This window comes from Typopeltis vanoorti, chromosome 13 (assembly GCF_054136105.1).
Source record: "Typopeltis vanoorti isolate ZY-2024b chromosome 13, IOZ_Tvanoo_1.0, whole genome shotgun sequence".
NCBI classification, from domain to species: Eukaryota; Metazoa; Arthropoda; class Arachnida; order Uropygi; family Thelyphonidae; genus Typopeltis; species Typopeltis vanoorti.
In genome coordinates, this window is record NC_143561.1 from 113,788,725 (window position 1) to 113,807,757 (window position 19,033).

At 36.5% G+C, this 19,033-nt stretch overlaps 1 protein-coding gene across 4 annotated transcripts in view; it reads left to right on the forward strand.

The window, feature by feature from the left end:
• The window catches only part of Uggt (UDP-glucose-glycoprotein glucosyltransferase), an 835,069-nt gene that overhangs the window by 337,511 nt on the left and 478,525 nt on the right, over nt 1-19,033 (forward strand). For all 4 annotated transcript variants that reach the window (XM_090403047.1, XM_090403050.1, XM_090403049.1 and 1 more), the window contains exon 19: nt 11,430-11,553. In XM_090403047.1, the coding sequence (XP_090259173.1) occupies nt 11,430-11,553 (124 nt within the window). The remainder of the gene's footprint in view (nt 1-11,429; nt 11,554-19,033) is intronic.

Genomic DNA, 19,033 nt, shown 5'->3' on the forward strand with positions numbered 1-19,033 from the left:
TTTATTAAGATTTGGTTGGTTACTGAGAGCTGCTGCTGCTTCTAAGAAAAGTCTCTCTTTCTTGAATTTGCTGTGGTGGAGCATGGTGGTTTTCTTCCATGATACTCTGTGGGTGGTGTCCAAAACTTGGTCAGCCAACCCTGAATGGCCATAGTTGTGTTTAACGATGTACGACTTGTGTTCCTCCAGGCGGATGGATGCTGATCTGCCTGTCTGTCCAAAGTACGCAAGCTTACAGGAACAGGGTACTTTGTAAACTCCAGGCAGAGAGAGAGGAGGGAGCTGATCTTTCGTAGAACGGATAAGGGTAGCAAGTTTGCAGTAGGGCTTATATGCTGTGTGTAGGTTATACTTTTTTAGTATCTTGGCTATTTTTCCCGAAGTGCCACGGATGTAGGGTATGGTGGTGGCATTTTTAAAATCTTGTTGACGAGAGGGATGGGGAATGGGGGAGGAATTGATTATTTTTTTGATACTGTTTTTGCTGTAGCCATTGGAGAGGAAAGTTCTGTGTATGTGGTTAAGCTCAGTAGTGAGGGCGGTTCCACTGGAACAAAGATTGTGGGCTCTCTTGGTAAGAGTTTTAATGATGCAATATTGTTGCGAGGGGTGGTGGTGGGAGAGTTTGTGAATGTATCTGCCTGTGTGTGTGTGGGTTTTCTGTATACAGTGAAGGAAAGTATATCATTAGGCAGGCGTGTGACTAAGGTGTCTAGGAAGGGTAAACAATTGTTCTTTTCCTTTTCCATAGTAAACTGGATTCTTGGATGTAGGCTATTGAGATGACTGAGGAAGGAGTCTAATGTGTCTGGGCCATGAGGCCAAATCGAGAACACATCATCTACATATCTTAGCCAGATAGAAGGTTTGAGTGGGGCTGAGTCTATGGCTCGTTTTTCGAAATCTTCCATATAGAAATTGGCAGGGGGGGGTGAGAGGGGGGAACCCATGGCGGTTCCCTCTATCTGCTTGTAGATTTTGTTCTTCCAAGAGAAATACCCAGAGTTGATGGCAAAGGAAAAGAGATCTAAGATGTCAGAGGGAAAAACGTTTTCTAAGAGAGATATAGTGTCAGTTAAGGGAATATTGGTAAACAAAGAGGAGATATCAAAGCTTACTAATATGTCTGTATTATTCAAGGTTAAATTTTCTGTGAGGGCTTTAAAGTGGGTCGAGTTTTTTATATAGGAAGCGGAATTTCCGGTGAGGGGGGACAGAGAGTTGGCCAGCTGTTTAGACAGTCTGTAACAAGGTGCATTGGTGGCATCTACTATAGGCCTGAGTGGGGAATTGTGTTTGTGGATTTTTGGTAAACCGTATATTCGGGGGGGCGGGAGCGGAAAGGTTTAATTTTTTTCGTGACGTCAGGGGGCCAGGAGGTCACTTTTTTAAGTAAGATTTTTTAAGTAAGGTCGTGTTCTAGCGGGATGTAGGTAGCGCGATCGCGGAGGATAATGTTCATTTTACGATTGTATTCGCTGGTATTAAGAACGACTGTGGCATTACCCTTATCCGCTCTGGTGATGACGATACTTTTTTCTTTGCGTAGTTTCAGGAGAGCCATGCGTTGGGCATATGATAAGTTACTTTTTGGAGGCGAAGAGTGAGCGAGGATGTTGGCTACCTCCGACGGTAAGCGACCGATCCCCCGTTCGACGTTAACCATTACATCGAGCACCGGCATTTCTTTCAGGGTGATGGCAAAATTACGGCCGAGGCAAAGGGCGCTGACGGCATCATCGTTGAGCCTTTTGGAAGAGAGGTTTATTACTGTCCGGAGTGGTTGAATTTGTGGTTGTGGTTTGTCTTTAACCAGGTTGTTGTATTTCTTGATGTGTTTGTTTTTTATTTTTTGAAATTCTCTCTGTGCGGAAGTTTCCGAAATGTCAGAAAGAATCAACCAAAGTTCAGGTTTAAGAACGGTGGAGAGCTCTGAATGTAAGGAGCCGATGGCGGTGTTCGTCACTGCGAGGGCGGCACGAGTAGAGGCGATTTGCTCGCGTAGTAATGCCAGGCTGGCACGTTTATATATACGGAGTGCTTTTTTGGAATGGAAATTAATCTTCATTTTAACGCAGTTCGGTATCACTCTTGTATCCCGACATCTTTTTAGAAAGGCCAGCCTATTTAGTTGTCTAGATAGTCGTAGTTTTGACTTACCGTATTGCTTGGATTTGCATGCTAAATCTTCTCCATGGATGATTAGAATTCTTGTGTAGAGGCTTAAGTGCTGTGAGGACATTATGTTGGATGTTTAATGGATTTTTTACAACATTTAAAAAGAATTAAAATAGAATTTAATACTTCCTATATTTCGTCCTAGTCACTAGGACATCTACGGGGATTACAAAAACAATGTTTACCCTTCCTAGACACCTTAGTCACATGCCTGCCTAATGATACACTTTCCTTCACTGTATACAGAAAATCCACACACACACAGGCAGATACATTCACAAACTCTCCCACCACCACCCCTTGCAACAATATGGCATCATTAAAACTCTTACCAAGAGAGCCTACAATCTTTGTTCCAATGGAACTGCCCTCACTACTGAGCTTAACCACATACACAGAACTTTCCTCTCCAATGGCTACAGCAAAAACAGTATCAAAAAAATAATCAATTCCTCCCCCATTCCCCGTCCCTCTCGTCAACAAGATTTTAAAAATGCCATCACCATACCCTACATCCGTGGCACTTCGGAAAAATTAGCCAAGATACTAAAAAAGTATAACCTACACACAGCATATAAGCCCTATCGCAAACTTGCTACCCTTATCCATTCTACGAAAGATCAGCTCCCTCCTCTCTCTCTGCCTGGAGTTTACAAAGTACCCTGTTCCTGTACGCTTGCGTACTTTGGACAGATAGGCAGATCAGCTTCCATCCGCCTGGAGGAACACAAGTCGTACATCGTTAAACACAACTATGGCCATTCAGGCTTGGCTTACCATGTTTTGGACACCACCCACAGAGTATCATGGAAGAAAACCACCATGCTCCACCACAGCAAATTCAAGAAAGAGAGACTTTTCTTAGAAGCAGCAGCAGCTCTTAGTAACCAACCAAATCTTAATAAATATGGTTGTATTAAACTTCCGAAGATTTGGGAAACACTCATCACCAGAGGTCCCACCTTACATTCCAGGCCACCTACTACCGCCCTTAGAGGGCGCTCCACCTAGATAGGACTTTAGTGTCACCCACGTGGTTGGGCTTAGTATTGTAAGTTTTTGTGTGCATGTTACATTAATTGTTTTTGTAATCACCGTAGATGTCCTAGTGACTAGGATGAAATATAGGAAGTATTAAATTCTATTTTAATTCTTTTTGAGTGTTGTAAAAAATCCATTAAACCTCCAACATAATGTCCTCACAGCACTTAAGCCTCTACACAAGACTTTCATGGATGGGAGTCTCATAAAAAATTTCCTAGAGAAGTGCTTCTCTGGTAAAGGATTCTTAATTATTCTATTTTTAGGAAGTTTGATGACCATATCTGGATAATATAGATGTATGATAAACAGAAGTAGACCTTGCATAGAAAGAAATCACAATATTTTTTAGCATGCTATATGCACAATAATAAGCATAGAACTAAGTGATTACAGACTAGCTACACTGAATTAAATTACACAAGGAGTTAGCATTATCACAAAAACCACATAATGTTATTTTCACTTGAAGACAACACTGGATTTAATACCATAGACCAAACACAATACCATGCTACTATGTAATATTTATACACATACCAGCTGCTGAATTAAAAACGTTTTGCATATGTATCTAAACATCATATAGACCAGCGTTTCCCAAATTTTTCCTACGATGGAACACATCACAAATCATGAAATTTTTAACGGAACACCTTGGTTAGAGTCGCAACATTTAAAACCATTCCAGGCTAATATTCATTTTGATAATTTTTCACTTTCACTTACCGAACACTTATTCACTTTCTGCTGAACACAATTTGGGAAACCATGATATAGACAGTGTATATACAAATACTGGCTCATGTGCATTATCACCTGTTCTAGGCAATATTTAAGAATACTGTTGGTCAGTAAACATCAATAGTGTTGATCACAATGGGAAAAATTAATCATCTTTTGGAGTTTGATGAAGGGCTTCTTATGGGTGCTCATCTGGCTGGGGCCATGATTTTGAAAACAACAGAGCTGGCTGGATTCATAGATATTGAGATATCCAGATAATCAGTGGAAAAATAACTCACATTCTCTGAGAGGCAAACTATGGTCCTGAGATATCTGTCAGGAATGAGATTGCCATTGTCTGAGGTGGCTGGGTATGGACAAACAGAACTTCCTGTGTGCAGCAGTTGGCCGAAGCATTTCATGAAGGCTGTTCCCAACTCTTCTGAGCTATAAATGCAAAATGTTATTTTCAGGCAATGACAATCAGGTAAAAGAAGGTGTAGCTATACTATTGAACACAAAATAAGAGGCTAATTGTCTTGAATGGTAAGCAATGTCAGGTTCAGTGATGTGTCAGAATGGGGAACTGGACAATGAGACCTATATGAAGATAGAATTATAAGATCTGATAATGTTAAAGTCTTGATAGGTAAGATTGATTTGGCAAAAAAATTGTAGATTGGAAGTTAGTGATGATGATGTAAAGTTGTCGTGTAGTTCTGTCATATCCTGTATCCCTTGAGGGTTCATATCAGGAATTTGATGATGATGTTCCCTACTCATATCTTGCCAAACTATGCACATGCAATTAAAGAGAATCGGTAGTGGTTGTTGCATGCATATACAGATACCACTGATTTCTGCGAAGAACCAGATATTTCATCTACAGTGGTGGTGTCAGAAACACTGTGAGTGGATCACTAGAAAAAAGTCGTGTTGTCTGATGAGTCACAGTACATCTTGTTCTGTACCGATGGTAGGTAGAGTTTGACAGGAGGTTCATGAAGCAGTGAACCCAGCTTGCCTTATTAATACAACTCAAGGTTCTGGAGAGATGGTGTCTTGGTGTGGGGCCTGTTTTGTTGGTATGGAACAGCTCCTCTCATATTACCGGAATGTAGGATGTCCTTCAAGGAGTATCTGAACATTGCTGCTGATCATATCTATCTTGCAATGTAAACTTTTTATCCAGCAGATGATGCTGTTTCATTAATGAGAATGCTATTATCCATCGTGCAAGAATTTTTCAGCAGTAGTTCAGCAAGCATGACATTGACTTTCACCATCTTCCCTGGCTACCTCCAATCCCAGATGTGAACCCCACTGAGTTGGTGTGGGTCCTTTTAAAAATTGGGAGCAAAGTCCTCTTCCATCAAATATCAACCAGTTAAAGGACTGTCTGGTGAATGCCTGGTATGTTGTAGACATAGATGCAGTCCAACACCTTGTGGAAGCTATGCCAAATCACATGTGCTGTAATTCAGACTAAAGGAAGTCCAACACGATATTAATAAGTCTCTAATTCACTGGCTAGTATTCACTGTGTGTTTGGTACTGTTAGTATATGAGAAGCATATGTTAAAGAATGGAATATTTAACAGAAAAATAATTAGATTTCTCCATGGATACCTTAAAGCATTATCAATGCAAGAGTTTGGGAAGATTCAAGCATAGTTAATTATAACTCTGCTTAAGACTGGCGGACATCATTTAAATGCAAGCACATGTGTATACTAGGCTAAATCTACAATATATTATAAACTATGATTAAAATATTTAAAAGAAATACAATTATTTGATTTAGTAAGAAATTTGAAATTTCTCGAACATTGGGAATATGAACCCCATTGTTGGAGTTATTTTATAAGCGTTATTCATAAGTATTTAAATTCCATTACCTTGTTCTAACATTATTCCTATTCAGTTCAAATCCTATTCAATCTTTTATTGGTTCTTCTACGATTGCCTATGTGCTTTCATTTTTTCTGCTATCATTTCCATGTTAAAATTGCAGTATATCTGTTTGGATTTAAACAATTGAATTTGGAGTTTATCTTAATTTGCTGCAAGTGATACTAGATAATCTGCATATGCAGTAGATAGGGATAAGCTTCAGGGGGGGGGGGGGGATAGAGAGAGACAAAGAAGAAACTTATTAACATTAGATTTGAAAACCACCGGGATATATAAGGAGGGTGACTGTTCCAAAAGATAGCCGAATAATTCACTGGTGGGGGGGGGGTATTCGGGGGTCTGGAGTTGAACTGTGGAGGAAAGTTACAGCTGCTATGTTGTTTCCACAGAAACTTACACTTCAGTTCTTCCTCCCCCCCACTAGTAAATGCTACTGATTCCACCGCTATAAATTATCCAAACACCAAACATTTGGTGTAATCTCTTGTCCTGCTCTTGCTATCGATATACCACATCATATTGTAAAAAAAAAAAACTACCCATTTTAAAACTTCTATTGGAAAGCTAATTGTTAATAATACAGATATCCTAGTCACCTTTGACATCACCTTATTACTTAAAAAATTTTTTCCTGCTTCTGATATCACAAATCTCTTTTCCTTTGCTATCCATTCTGGATATTTCTCTTGTGTGCACAACATTTAAACAGATAAAGGATACCACTGTAGGGTATCCTTTGCCAATTTATTTTTTATGGAAGTTTTTGAAAAACAAGCTCCTGACTCAAGCCTTCTATCTGGCTAAGACATGTAGATGATGCGTTTTTCTGTTTGGTCTCATGGCCCAGGCACATTAGACACTTTTCTCTGTCACCTCAATAGTCTTCACATTCATGTTGTTTACTATTGTGTGAGTGGGTTTTCTCATCATCATCATCATCATCAAATTCCTGCCATGTACCCTCAAGGGGTGTACAGGATACGACAGTACTACATGAGAAAATTACATCATTACTAACTTCCTATCTACAATTTTCCTCCAAATCAGTCTGTTACTTGTCAAGACTCCAACATTATCAGATCTTATATTTCTATCGTCTAAGGCACTTTGTACCGTATCAATCCACCTATATCTTGGTCTTCCTCTGGGTCGTTTTCCTGCCAACCTGGCAGAGAACACTTGTTTTGCTAATCTTTCCTCTCCCATTCTATTTAAGTGACCATACCATCTGAGATTAGCTCTGCTAACGCATTCCTGGATGCTGACAATGTCAAGTTCTTTCCTAATATCCTCATTTTTAATATGATACTGCCATTGATGCCATCTGTTCACGCCTCTAATCTTTCTCAGGACTCTCATATCTGCGGTCTCTAGTCTTTGGTCAAGTGTTTTACTTCTGACCCAGCTCTCAGATCCATAAGTTAAAATTGGTTTGAACACAGTCTTGTATACAGCTAATTTAGTGTTCCGACTAATTTCTTTCTTATTCCATATGAATTTATTCAATTGACTTCCCACGATACCAGCTTTGCTGATTCTGTTGTCTATTTCTATATTTAGTTTACCATCTTCAGTAAAAATTGTGCCTAAGTAGCTGAAATGTTTTACTTGTTCCACAGGTTCTCCATTCACAACACAGTTGACATTTTCAATGATTCTGCCTATTTTCATTGTCTTTGTCTTTTTATTGCTGACCTTCATACCATATCTATTACAACAGCTATTCAATTTAGTCAGAGAATCTTGCAGACTTGTAGCGGATTTATTTAGAAGTATAACATCATCCGCATAAAGCAAAGAGCTGACATTAACATCTCCAATTTTGATATCAGGTTTAATACCACATTCCTTCATAATGTGATCCATATAGATAATGAATAACAGAGGGGATAATGTACATCCTTGTCTCACACCAGATTTAACATTAAACCATCTTCCTGTACTTCCTTCAATTCTAACTGCTGACTCACAACTCAAATAAAGACTAAGTATTGCTTGATATAATGCCCCATTGACACCATATAACTGCAGCGTATTAAATAGCTTCTCTCTTGGCACCTTGTCATATGCCTTTTCCAAATCGACAAAACTTAAATACAGATCTTTGTTATATTCCCATGCTTTCTCGACTATTTGTCGTAAAGTGAAGATCTGATCCTGACAGCCTCTATTTGGCCTGAATCCAGCTTGTTCTTCACCAAGCTTTTCTTCCACAATTCTTCTCAACCGTTTCTCAAGTATACTTGTATAGATCTTGCCAGGAACACTCAGTAGGGAAATACCTCTGTAATTCTCACATTCAGTTTTATTTCCCTTTTTATATATGGGTACTATGAGAGCTCTACTCCAATCATCGGGAATTCGTCCCTCTGTCCGGGCTTTCTGAACTATGCAGTGCAGCCACTGTAAGACTCTTATACCACCATACTTCAGCATTTCTGGTCGAATATCATCTACTCCTGCTGCCTTTCCACATTTCAAGCCTTTGATGGCTTTTTCTACTTCAAGTATGGATATGTATTCCTGACTGCATGCCTGGTCAGTGTTTTTTATCACTGTGCTGTCATCACTGCTTGTTTCATTTAGCAGTTTTTCAAAGTAATTACTCCATACTTCAAGGATATCTTTTTCTCCTGTTTTCATTTCACCTTTATCATCTCTAATTCCTTTTACAGCACTCTTTCCTCCATTCCTAAGCTTCTTCAACAACCTCCAGAATATTTTGCCACCTTCTTGATATTTATTTTCTATATTCTTGCCAAAGTCCTCCCATGACTTTTGTTTAGCTAGTTTTACACACTGTTTAGCCTTCTTACATTTGTCTCAGTATTCTGTAAGAGTAAAAGCTGACTTATTTGCCAGGAACTTTTGATATGCTTTCTTCTTTTCCTTCACTGCCTCTTTAACTTCCTGTGTCCACCAGGGAGTTCTGATTTTTTTATCTTTGCACACAACCTCACCACATGCCTCTCTGGCAGAATCAATCAATGTTTCCTTCAGAGTTTGCCACTGAATCTCCAAGGTTTGATTCCTGTTCTCAAACTCTTTCATTTTCTTTTCAATAATATTTCTGTATTTTAGTCTACAGTTTACATCTGAGAGCTGCTCGACTTTTATTCGCTTTAAAACTTTCTTACATGTTATTCTTTTCAATATGAAATTCAATTTTATCCTACTGAAGACTAAATAGTGATCACTTCCAATTTCAAATCCTCTGTACACTCTGGTGTCCTGCACCAGGGAGAAAACATCACTATCAACAATAACATAGTCAATGAGACTTTTCTTATTCCTAGCCTCTTCTCTCCATGTGAATTTGTGCACATTTTTATGTTGGAACATGGTGTTAGTAATAACCAGTCCATGTCCTGAGCAGAAATCCAACAGATATTTGCCATTATTATTAGCTTTGCTCTTTTCTCCAAATTTTCCCAAAATATTTTTGTATGTCTCACAATCATTTCCTACTCTACTATTTAGATCCCCAACAAGGACCAACTTTTCCTTTTTCATTGTGTCAGTTGCTTTTTCTAAAGCCTCAAAAAATTCCTCCACTTCTACCTTAGTAGAACCTTCTGTGGGACCATAGGCACAAATAAGTCTCATTGTCCAGTTCCCCATTCTCATATTTGCCCACATTATTCTACTTGAGACTGACTGCCATTCAAGAAGATTAGCCTCGTATTTTGTGTTGAATACTATGGCTACTCCTTCTTTTCCTTGATTGTTATTGCCTGAATATGAGTGGGTTTTCTATATACTGAAATAGGACAGGTTACCAAGATGTTTTGAAATGCTAGACTATTATTAGTTTCCTTTTCCATTGTAAATTGTATTCTACGATTTACAATGGAAAAGGAAACTAATAATAGTCTAGCATTTCAAGACATCTTGGTAACCTGTCCTATTTCAGTATATAGAAAACCCACTCACACAATAGTAAACAATATGAGAAATATGCTTGAGAGAGAAGCAATTCTAGTGAGCAATGGAGTATACTTTTCTGATGGTGACCAGAAAAGATAATTGCTGTTTTCAGCTGAGACACAGGCTAAGATCTTTGACTTTTTCACATCCCATCCTCGATGTACTTGCAGGGAATGGAGACTGCCTATGAAAGGCAAGTAACCCATACCTGGGTTAGAATAGGTGCAACTGAGAGATAGAGATATTGTAGCAATGAGAAATATACCCGAGATAGAAGCAATTCTAGTGAACAGTGCAGTATACTTTTCTGATGGTGACCAGAAAAGATAATTGCTGTTTTCAGCTGAGACACAGGCTAAGATCTGTGACTTTTTCACATCCCATCGAAGTACTTGCAAGGAATGGAGACTGCCTATGAAAGGCAAGTAACCCATACCTGGGTTAGAACAGGTGCAACTGAGAGATAGAGATATTGTAGCAATGCTACAAGTCATCTCACATTAAAGAGAAATGACAAGATACCAATTAAAATTTGCATGCCTAACTGAGCACCAGTATGCCAGTGAACAGGATAAAAAAAAAATAACCTGAGATAGCATGGTGTCTGAGCTACATAATGGAGAAAAGAAATAGCAAAAATTTAGAAAACTTAGTGTTAAAAAAGAAGTTAGGAAGGATAGAAATGAATTCACTACTTAAAATATTCACAAGTGGAAGCAAGTCATCTGAATCATCTTTGCACAGATTGTGAGTTTTAGTAGCCAAAATCCTTCTCTTTTTCAAGCATTGCTGATCTCTTATTGCCAATTGTCAACATATTTTAGACATTATCTCATAATAAAATGAAATTATCATTTCAGTTCATATCATTGTAGAAGAATGAAACTAGAATTATTATTATTTATAATTCTGTATACGAAAGGTGAAACATTATAGATCAGAACATGGTGCTTCTACACACTATTTTAGTGTGTAAGGTAGTGGTCTTGCAGCTGCATTTGAAAATCCATCTTACATACAGACGTCTACATAGTGGGATATAAACCTACAGCCTGTTAATAGTGAAGTGGAGAGAGAGGCACTATCCATTCTGCCATGCTAGTTAGTTAGCATATAAAACTAAAGTACTAAAACTACTGCACTTATGGTTAAAGATAATAAACTCAACTTTGACAAGAGATCATGTGATTTCATTCAGCATGTTTATTTTGAAATTGTTGATCACCAACAAACATTCTCCTATGATCAGTGATAGATAGGCCTTGTATGTTTTTTAGAAATATTTCTCTACTGTAGCTATAATTTACTGCAAGGTTAGGTCTGGAATTCTTTCCAGAGCTAACCTTGCATTATATATAAAATCAGTGACTCTTAAGGTAATCTCATCAGTAAATTTGTAATTTGTTATGAATATTTGTTTGATTGAGATTAGCTTTTTATGTGCATTTTTTCCCATCTAAAATCTTTGAAAATATTTTTGATATAAATTTTGTAATTTTCAAACAAATTGCTTTTGTGGTGATGATGTAAATCATATAAGTCAAATAATACTGGTTATATGGCGTGCACACACACACACATACATATATCTGTGTATGTATGTATATATGTGTGTATATATATATTATTTATTTTTTAAACAGGGAGAGCTTTCTGACTATCAGAATGTGATAGATTTCTTAATGGAACAGAAGAATGTAATGCCACGGTTAAATCATCGAATTTTGTCTTCTGGTGGGACGTATGTAGATCTAACAGGCCATATCAGTAAGTCTATTCACTCCTTGCTTCATTTAACTCAGGTTACAGGTTTGTGACCATCTTCATTTTAACCAGCGATTGAAATGGTTTCAAACTAAAATATTATATTCCTTTAGGAAAAGTTCAAAAAGAACTTTTTTCCCCCCTAATCACACGAATTAATAATCCTGAATAGAATTTTTTTTTTATCTGTCTGGATATCCAACCAGATTGGAACTGTTTACTTGTTCCTCTGAAGATATATTTTCCAGTCTGAGCAAAAAATTTCACTCTCAGAAAATTTGTTCTACCTTAAACAAACAAACAAAAATAAATAAATAAATAAAACACACATTATTTATATTTATTTATTTAATTATTTATTTATTGACTATTCAGCATTAATTTAAGAATTATCATCATCATCATGCTTGTCAAGGATTTATGCCTAGAATGGCCTGTTCCAGCCTTAGAAGTCATCATTGAATCTCTTCAGAGGATTTCCTGGTTTTCTTTTTCCTAATGGTTTGTAATTTCAGGCTTCTTTGGTAATCTTTCTGTATGATAGCAAAAAAAAAAAAAAAAAAAAATAGTATTTTTTTTTTATTGTTGCTTCTTGTAGAAAGGCTTATACGTTGGTAACACATGACTATTAAATTATTTAAGGAATTTACAACATATACTGGAATATTAATTAAAAGAAACTTTAATAAATACTTCCTATATTTCGGCAATGTCACATTGCCATCTTCAATGGAAACATATAACTATGACACGTGCATGCAGGCACTACAAAAAAGCAAATGAGGCAGAAGAGAGAAACTACTGTTGTTCCTCTAGGAACAACAAAAAACAGTGAGAGAAACTACTGTTGTTAGTAGAGGAAGAACAGTAGTTTCTCTCTTCTGCCTCATTTGCTTTTTGTAGTGCCTGCATGCATGTGTCATAGTTATATGTTCCCATTGAAGATGGCAATGTGACATTGCCGAAATATAGGAAGTATTTATTAAAGTTTCTTTTAATTAATATTCCAGTATATGGTGTAAATTCCTTAAATAATTTAATAGTCATTTATTGTTGCTATTAACAAGGAAAAAAAGAACACTGATAATTTAAATTTATTGAAATACAAATTGGGAATAATAGAAAAGATTTATTTATAGAGAACATACACTACTTATATCTTCTCTATAAATAAATCTTTTCTGTTAATAGATTTTTAAAAAATAAATGTATATGGTTTTTTTTTTTTTTTTTTTTTTTTTTTTTTTTTTTTTTTTTTTTCAGATGGAACATTATTTTTGAAGAGTGAAAGTTGTTGCTCTGAACTGGAACAATATACCAGAGCATAAAAATAAATAAATAGTTGCTCCTCTGCATTAAATCCTCAAAGATAAATATCTTAGAACCTAAACATCAATTGTTTCAGTAGAATATAAATATATTTACAAAAAAATGATTTGTTCTGCTCTGAAACAATTGTCTGATGATCAAATACGATTTTCTTCAGATATTGATTTCAACTCCTGATTTTAACACACTAATAGCATGTTCCTGCATATCACATATATCATCATCATCATCATCAAATTCCTGCCATGTACCCTCAAGGGGTGTACAGGATATGACAGTACTACATGAAAAAATTACATCATTACTAACTTCCTATCTACAATTTTCCTCCAAATCAGTCTGTTACTTGTCAAGACTCCAACATTATCAGATCTTATATTTCTATCGTCTAAGGCACTTTGTACCATATCAATCCACCTATATCTTGGTCTTCCTCTGGGTCGTTTTCCTGCCAACCTGGCAGAGAACACTTGTTTTGCTAACCTTTCCTCTCCCATTCTATTTAAGTGACCATACCATCTGAGATCATCATCATCATCATCAAATTCCTGCCATGTACCCTCAAGGGGTGTACAGGATATGACAGTACTACATGAAAAAATTACATCATTACTAACTTCCTATCTACAATTTTCCTCCAAATCAGTCTGTTACTTGTCAAGACTCCAACATTATCAGATCTTATATTTCTATCGTCTAAGGCACTTTGTACCGTATCAATCCACCTATATCTTGGTCTTCCTCTGGGTCGTTTTCCTGCCAACCTGGCAGAGAACACTTGTTTTGCTAATCTTTCCTCTCCCATTCTATTTAAGTGACCATACCACCTAAGATTAGCTCTGCTAACGCATTCCTGGATGCTGATAATGTCAAGTTCTTTCCTAATATCCTCATTTTTAATATGAAATTGCCATTGATGCCATCTGTTCACGCCTCTAATCTTTCTCAGGACTCTCATATCTGCGGTCTCTAGTCTTTGGTCAAGTGTTTTACTTCTGACCCAGCTCTCAGATCCATAAGTTAAAATTGGTTTGAACACAGTCTTGTATACAGCTAATTTAGTGTTCCGACTAATTTCTTTCTTATTCCATATGAATTTATTCAATTGACTTCCCACGATACCAGCTTTGCTGATTCTGTTGTCTATTTCTATATTTAGTTTACCATCTTCAGTAAAAATTGTGCCTAAGTAGCTGAAATGTTTTACTTGTTCCACAGGTTCTCCATTCACAACACAGTTGACATTTTCAATGATTCTGCCTATTTTCATTGTCTTTGTCTTTTTATTGCTGACCTTCATACCATATCTATTACAACAGCTATTCAATTTAGTCAGAGAATCTTGCAGACTTGTAGCAGATTTATTTAGAAGTATAACATCATCCGCATAAAGCAAAGAGCTGACATTAACATCTCCAATTTTGATATCGGGTTTAATACCACATTCCTTCATAATGTGATCCATATAGATAATGAATAACAGAGGGGATAATGTACATCCTTGCCTCACACCAGATTTAACATTAAACCATCTTCCTGTACTTCCTTCAATTCTAACTGCTGACTCACAACTCAAATAAAGACTAAGTATTGCTTGATATAATGCCCCATTGACACCATATAACTGCAGCGTATTGAATAGCTTCTCTCTTGGCACCTTGTCATATGCCTTTTCCAAATCGACAAAACTTAAATACAGATCTTTGTTATATTCCCATGCTTTCTCGACTATTTGTCGTAAAGTGAAGATCAGATCCTGACAGCCTCTATTTGGCCTGAATCCAGCTTGTTCTTCACCAAGCTTTTCTTCCACAATTCTTCTCAACCGTTTCTCAAGTATACTTGCATAGATCTTGCCAGGAACACTCAGTAGGGAAATACCTCTGTAATTCTCACATTCAGTTTTATTTCCCTTTTTATATATGGGTACTATGAGAGCTCTACTCCAATCATCGGGAATTCGTCCCTCTGTCCAGGCTTTCTGAACTATGCAGTGCAGCCACTGTAAGACTCTTATACCACCATACTTCAGCATTTCTGGTCGAATATCATCTACTCCTGCTGCCTTTCCACATTTCAAGCCTTTGATGGCTTTTTCTACTTCAAGTATGGATATGTATTCCTGACTGCATGCCTGGTCAGTGTTTTTTATCACTGTGCTGTCATCACTGCTTGTTTCATTTAGCAGTTTTTCAAAGTAATTACTCCATACTTCAAGGATATCTTTTTCTCCTGTTTTCATTTCACCTTTATCATCTCTAATTCCTTTTACAGCACTCTTTCCTCCATTCCTAAGCTTCTTCAACAACCTCCAGAATATTTTGCCACCTTCTTGATATTTATTTTCTATATTCTTGCCAAAGTCCTCCCATGACTTTTGTTTAGCTAGTTTTACACACTGTTTAGCTTTCTTACATTTGTCTCTGTATTCTGTAAGAGTAAAAGCTGACTTATTTGCCAGGAACTTTTGATATGCTTTCTTCTTTTCCTTCACTGCCTCTTTAACTTCCTGTGTCCACCAGGGAGTTCTGATTTTTTTATCTTTGCACACAACCTCACCACATGCCTCTCTGGCAGAATCAATCAATGTTTCCTTCAGAGTTTGCCAATGAATCTCCAAGGTTTGATTCCTGTTCTCAAACTCTTTCATTTTCTTTTCAATAATATTTCTGTATTTTAGTCTACAGTTTACATCTGAGAGCTGCTCAACTTTTATTCGCTTTAAAACTTTCTTACATGTTATTCTTTTCAATATGAAATTCAATTTTATCCTGCTCAAGACTAAATAGTGATCACTTCCAATTTCAAATCCTCTGTACACTCTGGTGTCCTGCACCAGGGAGAAAACATCATTATCAACAATAACATAGTCAATGAGACTTTTCTTATTCCTAGCCTCTTCTCTGCATGTGAATTTGTGCACATTTTTATGTTGGAACATGGTGTTAGTAATAACCAGTCCATGTCCTGAGCAGAAATCCAACAGATATTTGCCATTATTATTAGCTTTGCTCTTTTCTCCAAATTTTCCCAAAATATTTTTGTATGTCTCACATTCATTTCCTACTCTACTATTTAGATCCCCAACAAGGACCAACTTTTCCTTTTTCATTGTGTCAGTTGCTTTTTCTAAAGCCTCAAAAAATTCCTCCACTTCTACCTTAGTAGAACCTTCTGTGGGACCATAGGCACAAATAAGTCTCATTGTCCAGTTCCCCATTCTCATATTTGCCCACATTACTTTACTTGAGACTGACTGCCATTCAAGAAGATTAGCCTCGTATTTTGTGTTGAATACTATGGCTACTCCTTCTTTTCCTTGATTGTTATTGCCTGAATATAACATTTTGTATTTATTGCTCAGAAAGATCTCACCAGTTTTGGTCTTTTTTGTTTCAGTCACCCCTATTATGTCGATCTGGTACTTATCTAATTCCTCAGCTAGCTCCATTTCTTTGCCATTCAGGCTTCTTACGTTGATAGTACCGATCTTTAACTCTGCTGATGTTGAGTTGGGGTTTGTTTTCAGATTTGTTCCAGTAGCTGACTTTTCGCTGTTCGCCCTGGTTCCCTGGCGAAAATAACGGGGGCCTTGTTTAACCGGGCGACGCCCCAGCCGGCATGAAATTTTGTCATGTTGTACCATCATTTTTTATTTTGGTTTAACCAATAAGAATACAATTTGGTCGGCTAAATCCCAAATTGCCAGCCCATCCTCGTTCGTTCAGTATCAAAGTAGATACCCAACAGGGTGCACCACGAGAAGGTGAGGATTGGACATTAGGTCAGAAGCCCTGGTCGGTTCTCCGCATTCCTTTAAAGGCTATGTGGAGGTCTCCTCTCAGTTATACAGCTTTGACCCTTAAGCACCCCTATCACATATCAATTATATCACTTATATATCACATATATAAGTAAGCAAATAATGAAAAAATACAGTTTTTAGAAAATATCAAATCTTATCAAATATCCTCGTGCCAAAATTTTGGCACAAGGATGTTTGATAAGATTTGATTTCCCAAAATATGTGCAAGATTAACAAAATTTTGACATGAGGATATTTGAGAAGATTTGATTTCCTAAGAGGATAAGTTTTTGAAACTAAAATGATTAATTTCATATAAAATTAATTTCAACACTGATTTCTAACCAGAATTTGCCTGCTGTTCTACCTTATAACCTTATGAAAATTATAATATCACTGAACATGGGTGAACTACCAGTACTTGCTCATACTTTCTGAAAGTTCTGTGGAGATGGGGAGATGTACACACACACTAATACCATTTCCTGTGCTGGAGTGTGTCACATGCTGCCTGTGTTCAATATCATTGCATCAACATTTTTATTTCTAAATGGTGTAAGGGAGAATGAGATGGTTGATGTGTGAAGGATATTGAGAATGAGAAGTATAATCTCCCAATGTCATTTGTTATGTATGTCAGTATTCGGAGTTTATAAGTATTTTTTGTGATTAATCAGAGTTTGAATATGAATCTGGAAATATCACCAATGCCTTGAGGAAAGTGAATATTGTTGAGCTGAAGTACAGTAACAAACAGATTAATCCAAACACTCACACATTTTAAAGAAAAAATTTTAATTTTGTAAGAAAATTAGTACAAAAATTAAACTCCAACTTTACCTAATAATTTATATGCTCCTCTGTTCCTAATAAGTTCATTAATTTCCTTAGGCATGGATTCTTCTTCTTAAGTATTCTGCAATTGAGCAGGTTCTTGTCTTAGAAGCAAAAACTTTCCTTTTATTTCAAGGTTATGTACCTGTCTCCATTCAGCATGCCATCTAGCATTGTTTTCCTTACTCTTCCTCTGGGTTTTTTCCCATCTATTTTTCCTTTGATGGCATCTCTGATGATTCCATTTCCTCTCAGAATATGTCTGATCCAGTTTCCCTTTCTTCTTTTTTACTTCTTTCTTCTTCAGACCTCTTCATTAGTTATTTTATCTGTCCATTTGATTTTTTCCATCTTTCTCGAAATCCACATCTCAAAGCTTTCCAAAATCTTAATTTTTCTTTCTTCAATGTCCAAGTTTCAGCTGCATAGAGGGCAACACTTCCCATACATAATATTTTATTAGTCTTTTCTTTAGGTTTCTGTCCATTTTACTTCTAAATAAATTCCATTTTCTATTCAAGACATCTCTTCCCATCGCTATTCTTGCTTTTATGTCACTTTTACATCTCCCATCACTGCTAATCACACCAATCTCTTCCATTACTTCCACCATCTCATCCCATTTTACAAAGTCAAAAGCTTTTTTGAAATCTATATAACAGATATTAACTTCTTTATTCACTTCCAAACTTCTTTCTTCTTATTCTTAACAGTCTAATCACATCTCTTGTTCCCCTACTCTTCCTGACACCAAACTGTTCTTCTCCAAGAAATTCTTTCACCTTAGATACAATTCTTCGTATTAGGATTCTCACAAGTATTTTTGATGTAGGAAATGAGGCTTATTGTTCTAACATCCTTGCAGTTCACTGCATTACTTTTCTTTGATATAGGTATAAATATGAAGGTCATAAAATCTTTTGGTAATTCTCCTTTGTTATATAACAGATTATATATTATAAATTTATAATATATAATTTTTCTTATTTCTGCATCTTAAAACCATACTTTTATAATGAATTGTATTAAGTTAGACTTTGTATCACAATTTAATTTTCCAGATCTCTTTTTTAAGGAATAAGAAAATCCTAATTAACTATGCTATTGTTCATAGTGATGTTTTCTCACTGTTTCAAGGTACTAGAGTGTAGGATTTGAAATTGGAAGTGATCACCATTTAGTCTTGACCAGAATAAAATTGAATTTCATATCAAAAAGAAGAACATGTAAGAAAGTTTTAAAGTGAATAAAAGTTGAGTAGCTCTTAGATGAGAGCTGTAGACCAAAATACACAAACATTATTCAAGAAAAAAATGAATGTTTGAGAACAGTAACCAAACCTTGAAGATTCAGCCAGAGAGGCATGTAGTGAGGTTGTCTGCAAGGACAGAAAAATCAGAACTCCATAGTGGACACAGGAAGTTAAAGAGGCAGTGAAGGAAAAGAAGAAAGCATATCAAATGTTCCTGGCAAATAAGTCAGCTTGTGTTCTTAGAGAATACTGAGACAAATGTA